Source organism: Oncorhynchus kisutch, linkage group LG29 (assembly GCF_002021735.2).
Source record: "Oncorhynchus kisutch isolate 150728-3 linkage group LG29, Okis_V2, whole genome shotgun sequence".
NCBI lineage: Eukaryota > Metazoa > Chordata > Actinopteri > Salmoniformes > Salmonidae > Oncorhynchus > Oncorhynchus kisutch.
The window spans coordinates 18,397,229-18,416,136 of NC_034202.2; the positions used below are offsets into that span (position 1 = coordinate 18,397,229).

Below are 18,908 nucleotides of genomic sequence, written 5' to 3' on the forward strand. Positions count from 1 at the left end.
AACAAGATCAAATATTTGTCTTAATTAGTTTCAACTTTTTTCTTCCGAGCTACATTTTACATAGGTTGACAATTAAAACTCCTTATACAAAGTTGAACTCTGATTGTAATGGTTATCGAAAACCCTTTTGTCTCTCCCCACAGGGACACATCCAGTACTGACCAGTCCAACACTGACCTGTACCGATCTAGCTGCTCCTGGGATAGGTTCTACTGGACCAAAGAAGCCCAGTACCTGTGTCTCCGTCGACTCTCTTCACCCAGCTACTCTGCTATTCTGAAGGTACGTCATCATTTCTGCAAACTTTGTACGTGTATTCTTTACCCATCCTAATCTGCCCTAAGACCGTGAGTGTGTGTGGTTGGACATATGATTTATACATTGCCATTTTGTGATCTACTCTGTAAACAGGAAATCAAGAGTGGTTTTGGCAGTAGGATATGGTTTAAAAGTCCGTCTGAAAATCTCTGCTGGATATCTATTACCTTGGATCATCCTTCGGTTATTCATGTTCCTCATTCACAATGTATCCAAGGCCTATGTCCCTTAGCACTATTTGGAAGTTGCTGGCCCACGCACCTAACCCAATGCATATTTAACCAGGAGTCTTCCATAAAAGCAGTTGAAAGAGAACTCAGCGGAAAAGATTCAGGCCACCCATCACAACAGATTATTGCGCTAAAAGCATGTGCAACCGGAAATGCTGTTTGATCTTGAGGCTACTAGTAGCACTGTTATCTACTTTACTTTGATGCAATGATATGGAGCTACGCTTGATGGCTACATAACTTGACAGCTCTGAATCTGATATTGGAACGACACACCAGCATATTCATATTTTTATTAATCTTTCATTGTTAGATTGAAAAACCTGTCTTTTTTACAACACTGAAACTCTACAACTAACAATCATTCTGTCCATTTTGGAACCGACTGACTTGCCTCTGTTAGTCTTGGGACACCCAGGGGTGAAAAATATATTAAAGTAATCTGGAAGGATCCATTTTGTCAAAATAAAATTGACAGAATTCCAAACAATAATGAATGCGTGTTGTATTTCATTGGTTTGAACATTAGTTGGGTGTTTTTATATAAATGATTTGGTTGTGGTAATGGACTGCGTTTTATAGGTCTACGTATTTGTTGAGATAAAATATCGAGACACTTACCTCCATCTTGAATTGGTACATCCTAATACTGTCTCTTTCGGCACTCGGACACACTCAACATACTGAGTTGTTTTACAGAGTCTTTAAAAAACGTTTTAACTCGGACCCTTCTTCCAGCATTGGGTAACAACATCCCCCACGTCTATTTCTATGGGCACAAGCACTGTTCATGACACAAACTGTTCACCCCCCTCGTTGGCAGATAGAACATTTGCAATTCTACGCATTTTGCCATGTGTTTTTGTGATATTTGCGTGAGTCAAACATTACAATACAATGTTAGCTGACATGGATTAGTTGATCTGGACATTTCTGACAGGTTGGAAATCACTCTAAAGTCCGAGCCTACTAGTGGTTTTAACCCAGTAGTGTAGGTAAATGTTATCCCTTGAAATCTGTTAGTGTCTTTGATAGAGTGCATTTGGGCACCCCGTGTAGTGTAGCTAGCTGTTCTGCAAGTAGAGGGCGTACTGCTACTAGAAGACATTCTAGAGTGGACTAGTCTGATGGCTGCCCTGTAGATAAAAACACACCATAACGAGAACTGTTTAGAATTGCAGTGCTGGAGTTATAGGCAAACCTGGCATGTGTTTTGTGTAAGGCTTTGTAGTGGATTTGTATGCTTGTTTGTGTTGTCTTATTATAGTGTGTGTGTGCATGCGTGCATGACATTTGTTGTTTTGTCTGAACAAGAATATAGCATGTGGTTAAAGCGTTTGCTTTTGTGTGTGCATATTGGGTATATCCATTTAAAATCAATAATCTTTTGACATCTCTTGATTTTAAACCTTTCATACATGTTTTCCCATGGAAGAAGGGAGTTTTTGGAACTGAATGACAAACACATATATCATTTAAATGATTACAAACAATTGTTTTGTTGTACAAAACAATCCTTTTCATAATGTCAATTTATCTAAACGCAGAAACTCATATATTTTTCATATTCGCATATGTTGTAGCTTAGACCTCATTTCGCATCTGAGATTTTTGTGTTGTGCCTGCCATCGGTTGAGACACAACATTCTCTTGAATAGAGGGTGGGTGTCATTTCAAGCATAAAAATATCATTCATAGACTGGACCTATCCCTTCAAACCACTGCAAGTTAGCTGGTAGACCATTTGACATTTTAATTTAATAGAAATTGTAACTTTTAATTACTACCAAAAACAAAGATGACTGCTGGTCCACCCACCAAGCGAATGTTAACTTAAAAACTTGCTCTGGTACTTTGGTGACTAAGAAAGCATTTTTTTAACCTCCCGCTTTGTGCTGGATGTGTCAATGTGTAGTTCATATATGCATAATAACTGTACCTCAATTAGCCAAGAAATACCTCATTTGAAAGCAACTGTTCTCTTGAGGCTATGATGTGCAATTTTCCCCACGTGGGAAAGCCCCCTAGCAATTTGAATTATAGCCAATGTGTTTCAGCCCCTGGCATTTGAGTGACAGCTAGCAAGAGGCCTGCCCAGCGATATCCAATAAGGGTTGCAGGGCAGGCCCAACGTCTCTGTCAACACAACAGAGGGAGAGTGCAATGAGGTGGTGCACATACAGTACCGGGCAAAAGTTTGGACACAGCTAATCATTCAAGGGCTTTTCTTTATTTTTACTATTATCTACATTGTAGAATAATTAGTGAAGATATTAAAACTATGAAATAACACATGGAATCATGTAGTAACCAAAAAAGTGTTCAAAATAGATTTTATATTTGAGATTCTTCAAAGTAGCCACCCTATGCCTTGATGACAGCTTTGCACACTCTTGGCATTCTCTCAACCAGCTTCATGTGGGAGTCCCCTGGAATGCATTTCAATTAACAGGTGTGCGTTGTTAGTTTCTGGAATTTCTTTCCTTAATGAGTTTGAGCCAATCAGTTGTATTGTGACAACGTAGGGGTAGTATACAGAAGATTACCATATTTGGTATAAGACCAAGTGCTACATCAGATGACCTGGCCTCCACAATCACCCGACCTCATCCCAATTGAGATGGTTTGGGATGAGTTGGACCACAGAGTGAAGGAAAAGCAGCCAACAAGTGCTCAGCATATGTGGGAACTCCTTCAAGAAGTTTGGAAAAGTATTCCAGGTGAAGCTAGTTGAGAGAATGCCAAGAGTGTGCAAAGCTGTCATCAAGGCAAAGGGTGGCTACTTTGAAGAATCAAATTTTTTTTAAAACTTTGATTACTACATGATTCTGTATGTGCTATTTCATAATTTTGATGTCTTCAGAATTATTCTACAATGTAGAAAATAGTCAAAAATAAAGAAAAGCCCTTGAATGAGTAGCAAAAGTTGTGTCCAAACTTTTGCCTGGTACTGTATGTGATATAGTACCCAATTTTTGGGGACTACTTTTGGCTGGTCAGAGCTACTGACTCTAAAGTATACAAAAGTACCAGAGAATCTTTTTAAATGATAGGTCTTGATGTCTATTCAATTATATTTCGACGATTTCAATAGATTTCCTATGGAGGGTTGACAGTATAATTCAAAACAGCATATATTCATGTCAACATTCTCTGACGTGTGGACATCCAACCATCCTTCTTGGTATCATTTTGAAAGTTTAAATGTCAATTTTATTCCCATAGTAGTGCATTTATCAGCCAAAACATGACACTTACCCTGTATTCAAGAGCATGTTGTGTCTCAACCAATGGCAGGCAGAACACGTTAGCTAATGTAAAATAGGGTCTACGCTACAATGTACGTGACTATGTAAACAATCAGAGTTTGTGTTTTTAGATAGTTGACGTTAAAGGGGAACTAAACCATTTTTCAACTTCATATTCATCAACTCCAGCACCACTTCCGCATATTTGAAAATGGCGTGTGTCTAAGTTTTGTAGTTTAAAAAATAAAGAACTAAAAAACACACACAAAGATACGTGCTTCCAGTGACCTCGTCGGTTTTCATCGTGTGATTTTTGACCAATTGTGACTAGGCATTGCCTACTAATTGTCTACGAATTGGTTGATTATGTCATTGGAAACACTTAGAGAAAGGATATTGTTTTTACTACATAAACGTGCCATTTTCACATGTTGATATTGGGGTGGTGCTTGAGATTATGAATATGAAGTTGAAACATTGTGAAATTACATTTGAATTATTCAAAAATGAATGTTTGTCATATAGTTTTACATACATTATAAAATAGTTTGACAACCCTGTTTTGTAAGCTTTTTAAATTACATAAATTTCAACCGTTTTATCTTTTTCAGTGATGAAAACATGGTATGATAGGGTATGCAAAATGGGTCAATTTTGAGCACCTTTTATCTCTTGGAATATTTTGCCATTCGGGTCCAAAAAGTCACTTTCTGACCACTTCTACAATGAGAAGTTTAGGTTCTGTTTAAATCAAAAGGGATACTGTCAAAAAGTGATTGTATTCAAATGGATTTACCCTATTGGAGTTAAATGCGTTCACACGTACATCTGCATATACTCATTCGTATATGTCGGTGTGCGATTATCTCGGTGCATCTATGCACGTTATTTTGTGTGCATGTGTATTTAATCATCGCCGCGTTTGCAATTGTGTGTTTACATTCTGTGGACGGTGGGATTTGCGCTGAATGTAGGCCAGCAAAATAGAGCTTACGTCAAAGCTAGGCAGGCAGATAAATGCAGGGTGTGGCCGCTGTGGGAATGGATGAGGTCGTGGCGTAGCAGCTCAGGCAGCCAGAGCAAATAGTCAGTGGAGGTAGATAGAGCTGAGAAGGAACCATGAAGACTGTCCTACACCTGCACAGGAAGTGGATCCACACCTACAAGGCCATCCGTATCCTCCAGGGGCTCGTGAGTGACTCCAGCTTGGCTCTAGTTAGACAGGTGGTCTCTGGGTGGAAAGGTAGACCGATCAGCAGTTGGTTAAAATGTGGGTGGGTACTTTGGTCAAGTTCTCTGTTTTCAGCTGGTATGTGTACTGTATTGGATGGTTCGTGTAAGGCTGAGGGTGTGCGGAAGCAGTAGTCCATGTGTGATTCTGCTGATTATTTGGTGTGTACTGTACCATGTGCTCAGAAGGGTATTGGTTGGGAACATGGAATTTGTTTGTGCCGGGTATAGCGGAGGGTTATCTTATGTGACCTTTCTGTTGGGTATGTGAGATTTTGAGCATGATGTTTGGCATGGTCCCTCATGATTGAGCTAATAGTGTGCACCTCAGTATGTCCTGTTGAACTGAGAGAGACACATGGTTATCTCCTGTTCATTGTGGAACGTGTCCTTCTCCCATAGAGCCCAGTCATGGAGGAAACCGTGTGGGAGCAGTACACAGTGACGCTGCAGAGGGTGAGTCCAGCTTTACAACAACACACATACAGCACCACACTGGATTACTACACAATACAACCCGTTTTAAGTACTGCAACCATAACACACTACAACACTCTTCACTGCGACTATCACATTTCAATGTGTACCTTTATAACCAAAACAGAATTGAATTGTAATTGTCATGCGCAGCTACACCACCAGATTACAATGCAATACACCGTGGGTCCTTTTTTAAGATGTGTTTCAGAACATCTGACGCACTCTAGTACATGTTCACCCATCTACAGCACACAGACTGGAATAATGCCATGCATGCAATCACATCTGCCCAGGACAGTTAATCGTGTGGCGCTCGTGCTCATTGTCTCCTCCACTCACTCTGCTCTGGCTATAAAGCTGCTTTTTTAAACCAGCACATCACTGACCCTTCCACATCCAGCTGTCATACAATCTGCTAGCGAGGATAGAGAGAGAGTGTAACGGGCTAATGTGATGCTCCTTTAGCCGTTACAGGATAGGTACTGTTGGGCATAGCATAGAGAGTTTTCGACTGACCTTCACATGCCGACGCTGTCGGCCAAACTCTCGCAGGCGGAGCAGGGAATGTTTTTAGTACAGATGGGGGTGTTTAAATCTCTGCTCTAATCTCATCTGGTCAGCACGGGGGCAGGTACATCACACAGACAACAAGGAGAGAGAGAGAGACACACACACACACCTAAACACTAGGTAGGATGTATGGCTTATCTTACATAAAGACTTCATCACAAACTTAGACAGACAGATACATTTACTCACACACTAACCTGAACAGACAAGGTCACACAGGCACTCGCACACCCATACAAACACATCTCTAATACATGTCCTCTTCACTGCAGGACCCCAAGATGGGTTTTGGTATTGCAGTGTCCGGGGGGCGGGACAACCCCAACGAGGAAAGCGGGGAGATGTCCATAGTGGTATCTGACGTACTTCAGGGAGGGCCCGCCGATGGCCTGTTATTGTACGTACTTCTTGTCAATCAGTCATCATGAGAAATCAAGTGTTCTGTCATTTTGAGGAGCTAATGTGTGTACAGTTTGTATATCCTCATATGTTAATAATCATATGTAAATTGTTTTGTAGTGAGAATGACCGGGTGGTGCAGGTGAACGCCATTCCCATGGACAGCGTGCCACACTCCTTCGCTGTACAGACCCTCAGAAAGTGTGGAAAAGTAGCCAAAATTGTGAGTGTTTGACATACAGTCCTTTCGGAAAGTGTTCAGACCCTTGACTTTTTCCACATTTTGTTACGTTACAGCCTTATTTTAAAATAGATTAAATATTTGTTTCCCCCCCCATCAATCTAAACACTACCCCAATAAGGACAAATCAAAAACAGGCTTTTAGAAATTGCCCTTTTTTTTAAAACAAATTTAAAAACTTTAATTTTACATAAGTATTCAGACCCTTTACTCAGTACTTAGTGGAAGCACCGTTGCCAGCGATCACAGCCTCGAGTCTTGGGTATGACACTACAAGCTTGGCACACCTGTATTTGGAGTTTCTTCCATTCTTCTCTGCAGATCCTTTCCAGCTCTGTCAGGCTGAATGGGGAGTGTCGCTGCAGAGCTATTTTCGGGTCTCTCCAGAGATTTTCGATCAGGTTCAAGTCTGGGCTCTGGCTGGGCCACTCAAGAACATTCAGAGACTTGTCTCAAAGCCACTCCTGCGTTGCCTTGGCTGTATGCTTAGGGTTGTTGTCCTGTTGGAAGGTGAACCTTTAACCCAGCCTGAGGTCCTGAGTGCTCTGGAGCAGGTTTTCATCAAAGATCTCTCTGTACTTTGCTCCATTCATCTTTGCTTCGATCCTGACTAGTCTCCCAGTCCCTGCCGCTGAAAAAAATCCCCACAGCATGATGCTGCCACCACCATTCTTCACCGTAGCTTTCTTCCAGATGTGACACTTGGTATTCAGGCCTAAGAGTTCAAACTTGGTTTCATCAGAACAGAGAATCTTGTTTCTCATGGTCAGAGTCCTTTCGGTTCCTTTTGGCAAGCTGCAAGTGGGCTGTCGTGACTTGTACTGAGGAGTGGCATCTGTCTGGCCACAGATGGTTGTCCTTCTGGAAGTTTCTCCATTCTCCACAGAGGAACTCTGGAGCTCTGTCAGTCACCATTGGGTTCTTGGTCACCTCCCTGACCACGGCCCTTCTCCCCCTATTGCTCAGTTTGGCTGGGCCGCCAGCTCTAGGAAGAGTCTTGGTGGTTCCAAATTTCTTCAATTTAAGAATGATGGAAGCCACTGTGTTCTTGGACCTTCATTTTGGTAACCTTCCCCAGATCTGTGCCTTGACACAGTACTGTCTCAGAGCTCTACGGACAATTCTGTCGACCTCATGGCTTGGTTTGTCATTACGGGGTATTGTGTGTCGATTTGATTGAGAGAGAAAACAACATAATTTCATCCATTTTAGAGGAAGGCTGTAAGGTAACAAAATGTGGAAAAGGGGAAGGGGTCTGAGTACTTTCCAAATGCACTGTATAATTATTTAAAAAAATGTTTGATTATGGTGGCAAAAGATTCCCAATTAGATCTGTTTGGGATCTGAGGGTAGACCCGGACATAGCACCGTTTCAGCTGCTACACTTGTTTTAGATGTGCTAAATTGCTTAGGTCCTAAAAATCATCATTGTGCTGCCTTCGACACTGTTGGCCGTCACATTCTCATTCAGAGGTTGACTGAAATAGGTCTGGATCGGGCGTCTTGCAAGTGGTTTGAGAATGAACTGTCAGACAGGACACACTGTCTGATTTCTGATGGTGTTAAGTCTTGTTTCCTGGATGTTACAGAAGCTGTACCGCTGGGGTTCGGTATTGGGAGCATCTACATTTTAAAAAGTCAATAAATCTATTTTAATGTACACTCACAATAAATCCATTATTTATTTTGGGCAGGTCTAAAGAAACATGAATAAAATGTAGTCAATTTTAAAAGAACAGAATTTGAGTCGGCCATGCCGTAGGCTAGTTCAATTAGCAGACAATATATTCTTATAAGTCCCATGCCCTTATTTTATATATCATTTTTATAGTAAGAAGAATTTAATTTAACTTAGCTGAATAAAATAGAAAGGATATTTTCCCATTCCGGCATGAGAGTGCGAATATGAAGTGGCTATGTTGAGCATAAAAGTGATCATTTGAAACAGATTTAGAGTTATTTGGCACCTTATCGTTAAGAATGATACAAACCTTTTAAATCAAAACATATATGGGCTGCATGATGTTCATGAATCATGTTGAATTTGTTGTCCTCGGGGCACCATTGACAATGAGACCCTGGTCTCAATGGATTCCCCTGATTTAAAAAAAAATATATATATTTTTAAATACAAATTGAATAAATAACAGTTGTTAATGATTCCTGATGGTTCAGTCAGTGCCTGATGTGGTCTTTGTTTTTGACAGACGGTCAAGAGGCCCAGGAAGGTTCCGGTGAACCTGCTGAAACGCGCCCCTTCCCCCGATGACCGCGTCTTCAGTAACGACTACAACGATGACTATGACTACGACCAGGACCGCCGCAGTGTGTACAGCGGACGCAGCAGTCATCAAGACCGAGACCACAGCCAGGAGAGGGGTGGTTACACAGACGCTGGCTATCAGGGACGGGGCTTTGACCGTGATTACGGTCGAGATGACCGGGGCAGAAGTGTGGAGAGGGACCTCCATCCAGACAGGCAGTACAGACGAGACGGGAGCATGGGTCGCACTCTGGACCGTGAACGTAGCCCTGACCGCCGCTACAAAAGCGACCTCACTCTTGACCGCGACCACAGCCCCGATCGGCGTTACCGCAGCGAACGGGCCCTTGACCGCGACCCCAGCCCCGACAGGCGTTTCCGTAGTGAACGCACTCTGGACCGCGCTAACAGCCCCGACCGACGGTACAGGGCTGGTCACAGTCCCGCCCGCAGCCATGGTCGCGACCACAGCTTTGAGCGTAACCGTGAACGTGATCCCAGTGACCGCGACCACAGGAAAGAGCAGATGAAGAGGAGCGGGAGCAGGGAGCGTCTGGACCGCTCACCCTCCCCCTCCGCCATGCCAGTCCCCATGGCCCGCCCCCCTCGGGAGCAGGAGCCCCTGGAGAAACCCCTCAACGTGCTGCTGCTGAAGAACAGGCCCAATGAAGGTCTACATACATGCATACGCACACACGCATACATGCATACATACATGCATACATGCACATACACATACTGTACTAACACTCCATATTTACAGTGATATATCTCTACTATGCTCATTCCTCTAAGACAGCCTATGCTAAATGTTTACTATCAGTTAAACCATGTTTTTATGTTTACACCATGTGTTTTGTGTGTGTTTTAGAGTATGGTCTGCGTCTGGGCAGTCAGCTGTTTATTAAGGAGATGACCAGCACAGGTCTGGCCTGCAGGGATGGCAACCTACAGGAGGGAGACATCATACTTAAGGTAGGAAGGGCCTCACATACAGACCACTGTTTCATCTCTTCCCTGGGGGAAGCGTTGTTTCACTGCTGCCTCGTTAAAAGTTGCATGTTATGTTGGCCTATAATGGGATTTATCCACATATTACTTAAGAATGATCTGTCTCAGACAGTGGGCTACAGATATTATGTGTGTTTGCTACGATACACTATGAATGTGATTTGACTCTCTCTCTCACTCTGTGTCAGATCAATGGTACAGTGACCGAGAACCTGTCTCTAAGCGATGCAGGGAAGCTGATCGAGAAGTCTCGAGGAAAGCTGCAGCTGGTGGTGCAGAGAGACAGGAGACAGGTCCTGGTCAGGATTCCTCCCCTGGCAGACAGCGACTCTGAGCTCGATGGTGAGAGACCCTCCACTCTCAGTCTCTGTGGCAGCAGCTCCTTTCCTTTTTGAGGAAAAATACCTTTTTATGTGGACAGATTCAGAATGGTCCCAGTGCTTTGTAGAAGTTATTAATTGAGAGTGTTTTAACCTACTGTATTGTCTACTGATATGAAAATGTATGTTTTCGGTTGTATTGTCCTGTCCATATTTGGTTTTATTGAATTGTCTGTTTTCTTTTTGTTTGATTCTGGCAACAACAAAAAGTTCCCCTTAGGGATAATAAAGTTTTGTTTCAACTTTACTCACCTTCCACCCGACCTGTCATTGGTATAGAGAGATTATGAAACGGTAGACCCATGCATGTCAGCCAAACAGACACCTTGTTTATGACATTTAGTCTATTCCATCAATAACATTTCACATTTCTATAGAAATAATGCATGAAAAAGAGAACCGCGTTCTCTTCAGTGTCACCTGGCCGTCTCTATGGCTACTGGCTCTATTTCGGTATATTTGTCACGTGATCAAAGTGCAGGTTATGATTGGGTTGTGTAATTAAATGGGAGGGTGGGGTGATGCGCTAACCCAAAGCGTTTGAGGGGGGCGTTGTCACACACCCGGGGACTTCTGACCCACTTTGGTCCATTCAGGGACGTGGTGTGTGAGCGCTTGGCAGGGGAACATAATCCCCCCCCGATAATCCACTTATTGAATATGACAGAATTTCATTATGTTATGGTCTGAAATGTAGCAAATAAATGTGCGATCTAAGATTGGAACTGCAGCTTCTGTATTGAGAACAGGGGTGCTTGTCTGTGTGACGGGTATCTGCAAGAAATGTATCTGTCTGTGGTTTGCTGTGTTTGTCTGTTTCTCTCCACTCCACTAATACCAAATGTAACATTTCTTATGGGAAAAGTCGACTTGGGTTATCTGGCTTGAAGATGAACTAGATGTTGGTAATATTTTGTGTTCCAGATATCTCGGAGATCGAGTCTTACCGCTCCTACTCGCCACAGGATGACCGACGAGCCCCCCACTCAGACCTGTCCTCCCACTCCTCCAATGAGAGGCTCCGAGACAAACCCAGGTAAACAGTCACCCTCTGCTCCCACCTGCTGTATGGATCACTCTTATGTACTGTACCATATAATATTGTTGAGATGATATTTACATTGAGTATCTGTACACCATCACTATGGCATTTCGGAGAAGATGAAAGCCTACTGTAGCTGTGTTGTGTACTGTTTGAGAACCAATGGGATTATGTGTGTTTTACGATCAGGGAGGAACCTCCCAGCAGGCTGGCTAAAATGGGCGCTATGCCGACACCGTTCGCCATGCCGGCGCGAAAAAAGGATAGAGTTGTGGAGGACACGCCCCTTCTGCCGGTAGAGAGGGTGGAGCCCCGCCCAGAAACACCCCCAGGTAAGCACAATGACTTTGAATAACTGAATATGGGAATTTTTTTATTTGCCGTTATCACATTTATCTGTTATATAAGCAGTGCATCAGTTAACTTACCCATCCATCGTAGCAATGCTCACCAATGAGGATTTCCATTTTGTTTTTACAGCACCGGTAATAACTGTTGCCCCAAAAGTCCACGCTGCCCCAAAGGTACCACTGACACCAAGCATAGAGGATCAGGAGATATACGGGTAAGTGTTGGTTCCACAAACACATCTACAGCGAATGGGTCTAGGGCACAGACTCACTATTAACTCAACAGAGTTGTGTACTCTAATGTAGATTATGAATAGAAATGTACAATTAACTTGCCTGTTGTCTTAAATGGATTGTGTGTTGCCCAGGCCCAACACTGTGATGGTGCGTTTCCAGAAGGGGGAGAGCGTGGGGCTGAGGCTGGCGGGAGGAAACGATGTGGGAATCTTCATCGCAGGCGTTCAGGAGGACAGTCCTGCTGAACAGGAGGGTCTTCACACTGGGGACCAGATCATGAAGGTAGGGAAATTGTTAACTCTTAGTCTTAGTCTTCTTTGGGATCGGTGTCCCTTCCGTGGGACGGTTGAGCTAACGTAGGCTAATGCGATTAGCATTAGGTTGTAAGTAACAAGAACATTTCCCAGGACATAGACATCTGATATTGGCAGAAAGCTTAACTTCTTGTTAATCTAACTGCACTGTCCAATTTACAGTAGCTAGAATGGATTTTCCCCCCCTTTGTATTATCTTTTACCAGATCTATTATTTTATATTCTCCTACATTCATTTCACATTTCTTTCAAATTTCAAAGTGTTTCCTTTCAAATGGTACCAAGAATTTGCATATCCTTAATTCAAGGCCTGAGCTACAGGCAGTTAGATTTGGGTATGTCATTTTAGGCGAAGAAAAAGAAAAACGTGCAGATCCTTAAGAGGTTTTAATGTTTGTCATGTTTGTGAAATTCCTCATGTCTGTTCATGAGTGCTTTACATATGATCGCTAATGTTATGTCTTCTGATGTCTTTGTGTCTGTCAGGTGAACAACATGGACTTCAGGGGCATGGTGCGTGAGGATGCTGTCCTATACCTGCTGGAGATTCCAAAGGGAGAGGATGTCACCATCCTGGCTCAGAGCAAACCTGATGGTGAGTCACGCCTTCACTCTGTAGATAAAGACACATCTGTCATTTTATTTCAACTCATGTCGCAGGTGAAGTGGTTTGATGTTTGTGGTGTCTGTCCTCTGTTCCAGTCTATAAGGACATCCTGGCATCGGGCAGGGGGGACTCGTTCTTCATCAGGACCCACTTTGAGTATGAGAAAGAGGTTCCCCAGAGCCTGCCCTTCTCCCGAGGGGAGATCTTCAATGTGACTGACACACTCTATGACGGCAAGCTGGGCAACTGGCTAGCCATCCGCACTGACAAAGACAACCAGCTGCTGGAGAAGGGCATCATCCCCAACAAGAGCAGGTGTGTGTGTGCGCATACAGATGTAAGATCTTAATTTGATCACTCTGTTGCAGGAGAACTTGTAGTGTTTTGAGTTAGGGCTGCACGTGGAATCAAATTCAGATTTAAATTGAGCTATTGACATGTGCAATATCCATATCGCAAGAGGCCATGATTTTTTTCTCTTTTTTTGACACTATTAATACTACAAAAACTAGACTACGGTACCTCCTCCAATGAGATGCACTAGACTGTTCATTCACTCTCTACTTGCACAGAGGATGCTGACCAATCACACGCAGGGTCTCTCACTCTCTGCATGGCTTGCACATGCTGGCCAATCACAATCATCCCCGCTTAGAGTGTGCAGTTAAACAGGCATTGACTGCCGACGCGTTTTCAAGTGTAAGGCCTACGAAGAAACGTCCTATAGAACAGAAATCACAGAGGTTATCACATAGCCAAAGACATGGTTGCTATTTGTACAGTCCGCAAAGACGGCTTCAAGAGATGATTAACAAGCTGGACAGGAGGTTGCAAGATCCCATCTCGCACATAGTTCTCCCAAGTCACCATCCCAACACTGTATGACACATTTTAAGGCAGACGTTGAAACATGTTGAATGAGCGGACCAGACTTCAATATTTGGACACCGGCTGCACCTTGCAATCGGTAGGCTACGTGTTACATGATTTTAAGGCACTTTGACTTATAGTTAAAATTATAACAATGATTGAGGCTATTTATACATAATTACACAGTCATAAGACTCCTATTCCATCTGCAGCCAATGGCAGCCTGAATAAATAATTAACTTAGGTTATTTAAGAACTCATCATGGTAAAATAGGAACTCATAATGTTATTAATGAATTAGTGCTGTGCTTATAGCAGACTATATTTGGATCATGTTAATATGTAGGTGTAATAATCCTATCTATTATCATACTGTATGTAGCCTATAACAATGTTGGGAGATATTTGTTTAATTTGGCTTTGTATTCAGTTGGCACCGTATGTAGTAATTCATATGATCTCAATTTTAGAAGTGATGTTCTCTACCTTGACAGTAGTTTTAACCATGTCTGATGGAATTACCAAGTTTTCACCCAAGTGTTTGTGTGTGTGTGTGTGTGTGGTGTGATTGAGACTAAGTACTTTATGATTCCTGGTGTTCTCTGCTTCTCAGGGCGGAACAAATGTCGAATGTGCAGAATGCCCAGAGAGGAACAGCCAATGACAGAGGAGACTTCTGGAGGTTGAGGGGTCAAAGGGCGGCAAAGAAGAAGGACCTCCGTAAGAGCAGAGATGATCTGACTGCCACCCCTGTCACCACTCGCTTCTCTGCCTACGAGAGGGTGGTCTTACGAGAAGGTACGTCTCCCAACGCAAAAGACTCTTATCTCCTGTTGGGGTGTGGTCTAAGAGCCACTTGACTGGATAGAACAGAACAAGTTCTAAACTTTCGATTGAACTTCACTATCAACTGAATTATTAGGAACTTTCTCATAATGGAATGCACAGACAAACTATATAGCATGTCTAACCAGAGCTACAGTTGAAGTTGGAAGTTTACATACACTTAGCTTGGAGACATTAACTCGTTTTTCAACCACTCCACAAGTTTCTTGTTAACAAACTATAGTTTTGGCAAGTCGGTTAGTACATCTACTTTGTGCCTGACACATTTTTCCAACAATTGTTTACGGACAGATTAATTCACTGTATCACAATTCCAAATGGGTCACAAGTTTACATACACTAAGTTGACTGTGCCTTTAAACAGCTTGGAAAATTCCAGAAAATGATGTCATGGCTTTAGAAGCTTCTGATAGGCTAATTGACATAATTTGAGTCAATTGGTGGTGTACCTGTGGATGTAGTTCAAGGCCTACCTTCAAACTCATTGCCTCTTTGCTTGACATCATGGGAAAATCAAAAGAAATCAGCCAAGAAAATTGTAGACCCCCACAAGTCTGGTTCATCCTTGGGAGCAATTTCCAAATGCCTGAAGGTACAACGTTCATCTGTACAAACAATAGTACGCAAGTATAAACACCATGGGACCACAAATCCGTCATACCGCTCAGGAAGGAGACGCGTTCTGTCTCCTAGAGATGAATGTACTTGGGTGCGAAAAGTGCAAATCAATCCCAGAAAAACAACAAAGGACCTTGTAAAGATGCTGGATGAAACCGGTACAAAAGTATCTATATCCACAGTAAAATGAGTCCTGTATTGACAACCTAAAAGGCCAATCAGCAAGGAAGAAGCCACTGCAACTGCACATGGGGACAAAAATCACACATTTTAGAGAAATATCCTCTGGTCTGATGAAACAAAAATAGAACTGTTTGGCCATAATGACCATGGTTATGTGTGGAGGAAAAAGGGGGAGGATTGCAAGCTGTGAAACACGGGGGTGGCAGCATCATGTTGTGGGGGTGCTTTGCTGCAGGAGGGACTGGTGCACTTCACAAAATAATGTGGATATATTGAAGCAACATCTCAAGACATCAGTCAGGAAGTTAAAGCTTGGTCGCAAATGGGTCTTCCAAATGGACAATGACCACAAGCATACTTACAAAGTTGTGGCAAAATGGCTTAAGGACAACAAAGTCAAGGTATTGGAGTGGCCATCACAAAACCCTGACTTCAAACCTATAGAAAATGTGTGGACAGAACTGAAAACGCTTGTGCGAGCAAGGAGGCCTACAAACCTGACTCAGTTACACCAGCTCTGTCAGGAGAAATGGGCCAAATTTCACTCAACTTGTGGGAAGATTGTGGAGGGCTATCTTGACACGTTTGACCCCAGTTAAACAATTTAAAGGCAATGCTACCAAATACTAATTGAGTGTATATGTAAACTTCTGACCCAATGGGAATTTGATGAAAGAAACAAAAGCTGAAATAAATCCTTCCATCTTATTTTGACATTTCACATTCTTAGGATCCCCACTTAATTTTAACTGACCTAAGACAGTGAATCTTTACTAGGATTAAATGTCAGGAATTGTGAAACTGAGTTAAAATGTATTTGGCTAAGGTGTATGTAAACTTCTGACTTCCGCTGTATATTACAGATGTGCAATACTAACCGTGTGTCTGTTTTGATCCTCAGCTGGCTTCAGGAGACCAGTGGTTGTGTTTGGGCCCATTGCAGATGCAGTCAATGAGAAACTGGCCAACGACCTGCCTGAGGAGTTTGTCATAGCCAGTGAGTATGGTGCTCCTAACTTCTGCTTGTAAACGAAGGTGCATCATGTATTTACGTTAGGTGCGCTCAATTTAGTATTTTTAATTTCAATGGAATAGTTCGCAATTTGTTCACCCTGCGCTGACCGGGCATTCTAAATTGAGCATTTCCTTATGGCTTCTATGATCATGTGTGTTTATGTAGTATTGGTGAGAAGCTGATGTTTTTGTTTGACCACACAGAGACCGAGCCCAAGGACGCAGGCGCTGACAAGTCCTCCGGTGTGGTGAGACTCAATACCATTCGTCAGATCATCGAACAGGTAAACGCGACCACCACCAGCGTCTTCATCCTCCCCATTTTAATCATTACCATCTTCATCCACCCCTTACCTTCATCACCGTAGTCATCATCCTCCACCTTACTCTTCCTCTTCACTAGCTTCCCTCTCACATTGACCCTGTCTCCCCAGGACCGCCATGCCCTGCTGGACGTGACTCCCAAGGCAGTGGACACCCTGAACTACACCCAGTGGTACCCCATTGTGGTGTTCCTCAACCCGGACAGCAAGGGGGGCATCAAGACCATGAGGAACCGCCTTGTGCCCGGCTCCAGTCGCAGCGCCCGCAAACTATACGAGCAGGCGGTCAAAATGAGGAAGACCTTTTCCCACCTCTTCACTGGTCAGTCACACACAGCAGCTCCCCTGTATCAAATCAAATTTTATTTGTCACATACACATGGCATTGTACATGTCACTGATGCAAGTCCCCAGGTGAATCCCTAGTATTATGAAGCCCAAACACTAGGGTTGGTCTATTGAGGCCACATTGTTTCAGTAATAAACTATGATTACGCTGTATTTCTTCTGTTTCTGTTGTGCCAATCATTCTGGTTTGTTTCTCTGGACAGCAACTGTTGACCTGAACTCGGCCAATGACGGGTGGTATGGGAGTGTGAAAGACTCTATCCGGGCACAGCAGGAGCGGGCTGTGTGGATCTGTGAGGGCAAGGTAAGCTCTGTTTTTATTTAATACATATACACTGAACAAAAATATAGATGCAACATTTGAAGTGTTCCTGAAATGTTTCACACACACAAAGCTTATTTCTCTCAAATGTTGTGCACCAATTTGTTTAGATACCTGTTAGTGAGCATTTCTAATTTACCAAAATAATCCATCCGCCTGATAGGTGTGGCATATCAAGAAGCTGATGAAACAGCATGATCATTACACAGGTGCACCTTGTGCTGGGGACAATAAAAGGCCACTCTAAAATGTGCACTGCAGGCCTGTGCACAAAAGCATTGCCAGATAATGTAATGTTAATTTCTCTACCATAAGCTGCCTCAATGTTATTTTAGAGAATTTGGTAGTACGTCACCCATTGAGCAGGTTTGGGATGCTCTGGATTGACGTATGACAGCATGTTCCAGTTCCCGCCAAAATATCCAGCAACTTCACACAGCCATTGAAGAGGAGTTAGGCAACATTCCACAGGCCACAAACAACAGTCTGATCAACTCTATGTGAAGGAGCTGTGTCACGCTGCATGAGGCAAATGAGATGCATGAGTCACACCAGATACTGACTGGTTTTCTGATCAACGCCGCTACTTTTTTTTTAATGTGACCAGTCATATGAAATCCATACATTAGGGCCTAATGAATTTATTTCAATTGGCTGATTTCCTTATATGAACTGTAACTCAGTAAAATCTTTGAAATTGTTGCATGTTGCGTTTTTTATATTTTTGGTGTGTGTACACACACACACACACACACACACACACACACACACAGAGAGAGAGAGAACAAAAATATCAACCGCAACAATTTCTAACATATTTATTTACTTGAATATGTACTGTATGTAGTGTCTTTCATACCAACTTGCGTCTTTCTTTCAGTTGGACGGCTCTGAAGAGGAACTGGATATCCATGATGACCACATGTCATACCTGTCAGCGATGAGCGCCGATTACCTGAGCATGGACAGCCGACTGACCAGCGACTTCGACGACACGGCCGACGAGGGTGGGGCTTACACCGACAACGAGCTGGACGAGCCAATGGACGAGCCCCATCAGCCGGTGTCGGCCATCAGCCGCTCCTCAGAGCCAGTACTGCCAGAGGAGGTGGGTGTGTTTACTACTGTCAATCACTAGCCCTCATTGTCAACCACTCATCCAGTGTCAGAGATGAAGACTGGCATCTGTCTCTCTCAAGTGTACTCCATTAATCTCTCATTGCCAGTCAACAATCTTGACTTGTTGTATTGACCTAGTCTGTGTTTGTTGACATACGTACATCCCTCCATTCCCACCTGTAGAGACGCCATCCTGCCCCCATACCTCGTATGAGGAGATCAGGGAGCAGAGAGGTGCTGAGAGACCCCAGCCCGCCCCCTACCTTCGTCCCTGAGCCCCCCAAGGTGAGACCCCCTTGAACCCCACCCTCAGCTCTCAAACCCTGTACCACATTTTGTGCTTGC

General features: G+C 43.2%; 1 protein-coding gene across 2 annotated transcripts in view; it reads left to right on the top strand.

Moving 5' to 3' along the window:
- The window catches only part of LOC109873698 (tight junction protein ZO-2), a 36,103-nt gene that overhangs the window by 15,338 nt on the left and 1,857 nt on the right, over window positions 1–18,908 (top strand). For both annotated transcript variants that reach the window (XM_020465367.2, XM_020465366.2), the window contains exons 2-21: window positions 144–282; window positions 5,429–5,482; window positions 6,349–6,473; window positions 6,596–6,698; window positions 8,924–9,650; window positions 9,851–9,954; window positions 10,179–10,332; window positions 11,295–11,406; window positions 11,602–11,744; window positions 11,893–11,977; window positions 12,131–12,281; window positions 12,800–12,908; window positions 13,016–13,235; window positions 14,404–14,588; window positions 16,339–16,434; window positions 16,656–16,735; window positions 16,886–17,096; window positions 17,326–17,426; window positions 18,325–18,552; window positions 18,747–18,848. In XM_020465367.2, the coding sequence (XP_020320956.1) occupies window positions 5,438–5,482; window positions 6,349–6,473; window positions 6,596–6,698; window positions 8,924–9,650; window positions 9,851–9,954; window positions 10,179–10,332; window positions 11,295–11,406; window positions 11,602–11,744; window positions 11,893–11,977; window positions 12,131–12,281; window positions 12,800–12,908; window positions 13,016–13,235; window positions 14,404–14,588; window positions 16,339–16,434; window positions 16,656–16,735; window positions 16,886–17,096; window positions 17,326–17,426; window positions 18,325–18,552; window positions 18,747–18,848 (3,081 nt within the window). In that variant the 5' untranslated portion in view covers window positions 144–282; window positions 5,429–5,437. The remainder of the gene's footprint in view (window positions 1–143; window positions 283–5,428; window positions 5,483–6,348; window positions 6,474–6,595; window positions 6,699–8,923; window positions 9,651–9,850; window positions 9,955–10,178; window positions 10,333–11,294; window positions 11,407–11,601; window positions 11,745–11,892; window positions 11,978–12,130; window positions 12,282–12,799; window positions 12,909–13,015; window positions 13,236–14,403; window positions 14,589–16,338; window positions 16,435–16,655; window positions 16,736–16,885; window positions 17,097–17,325; window positions 17,427–18,324; window positions 18,553–18,746; window positions 18,849–18,908) is intronic.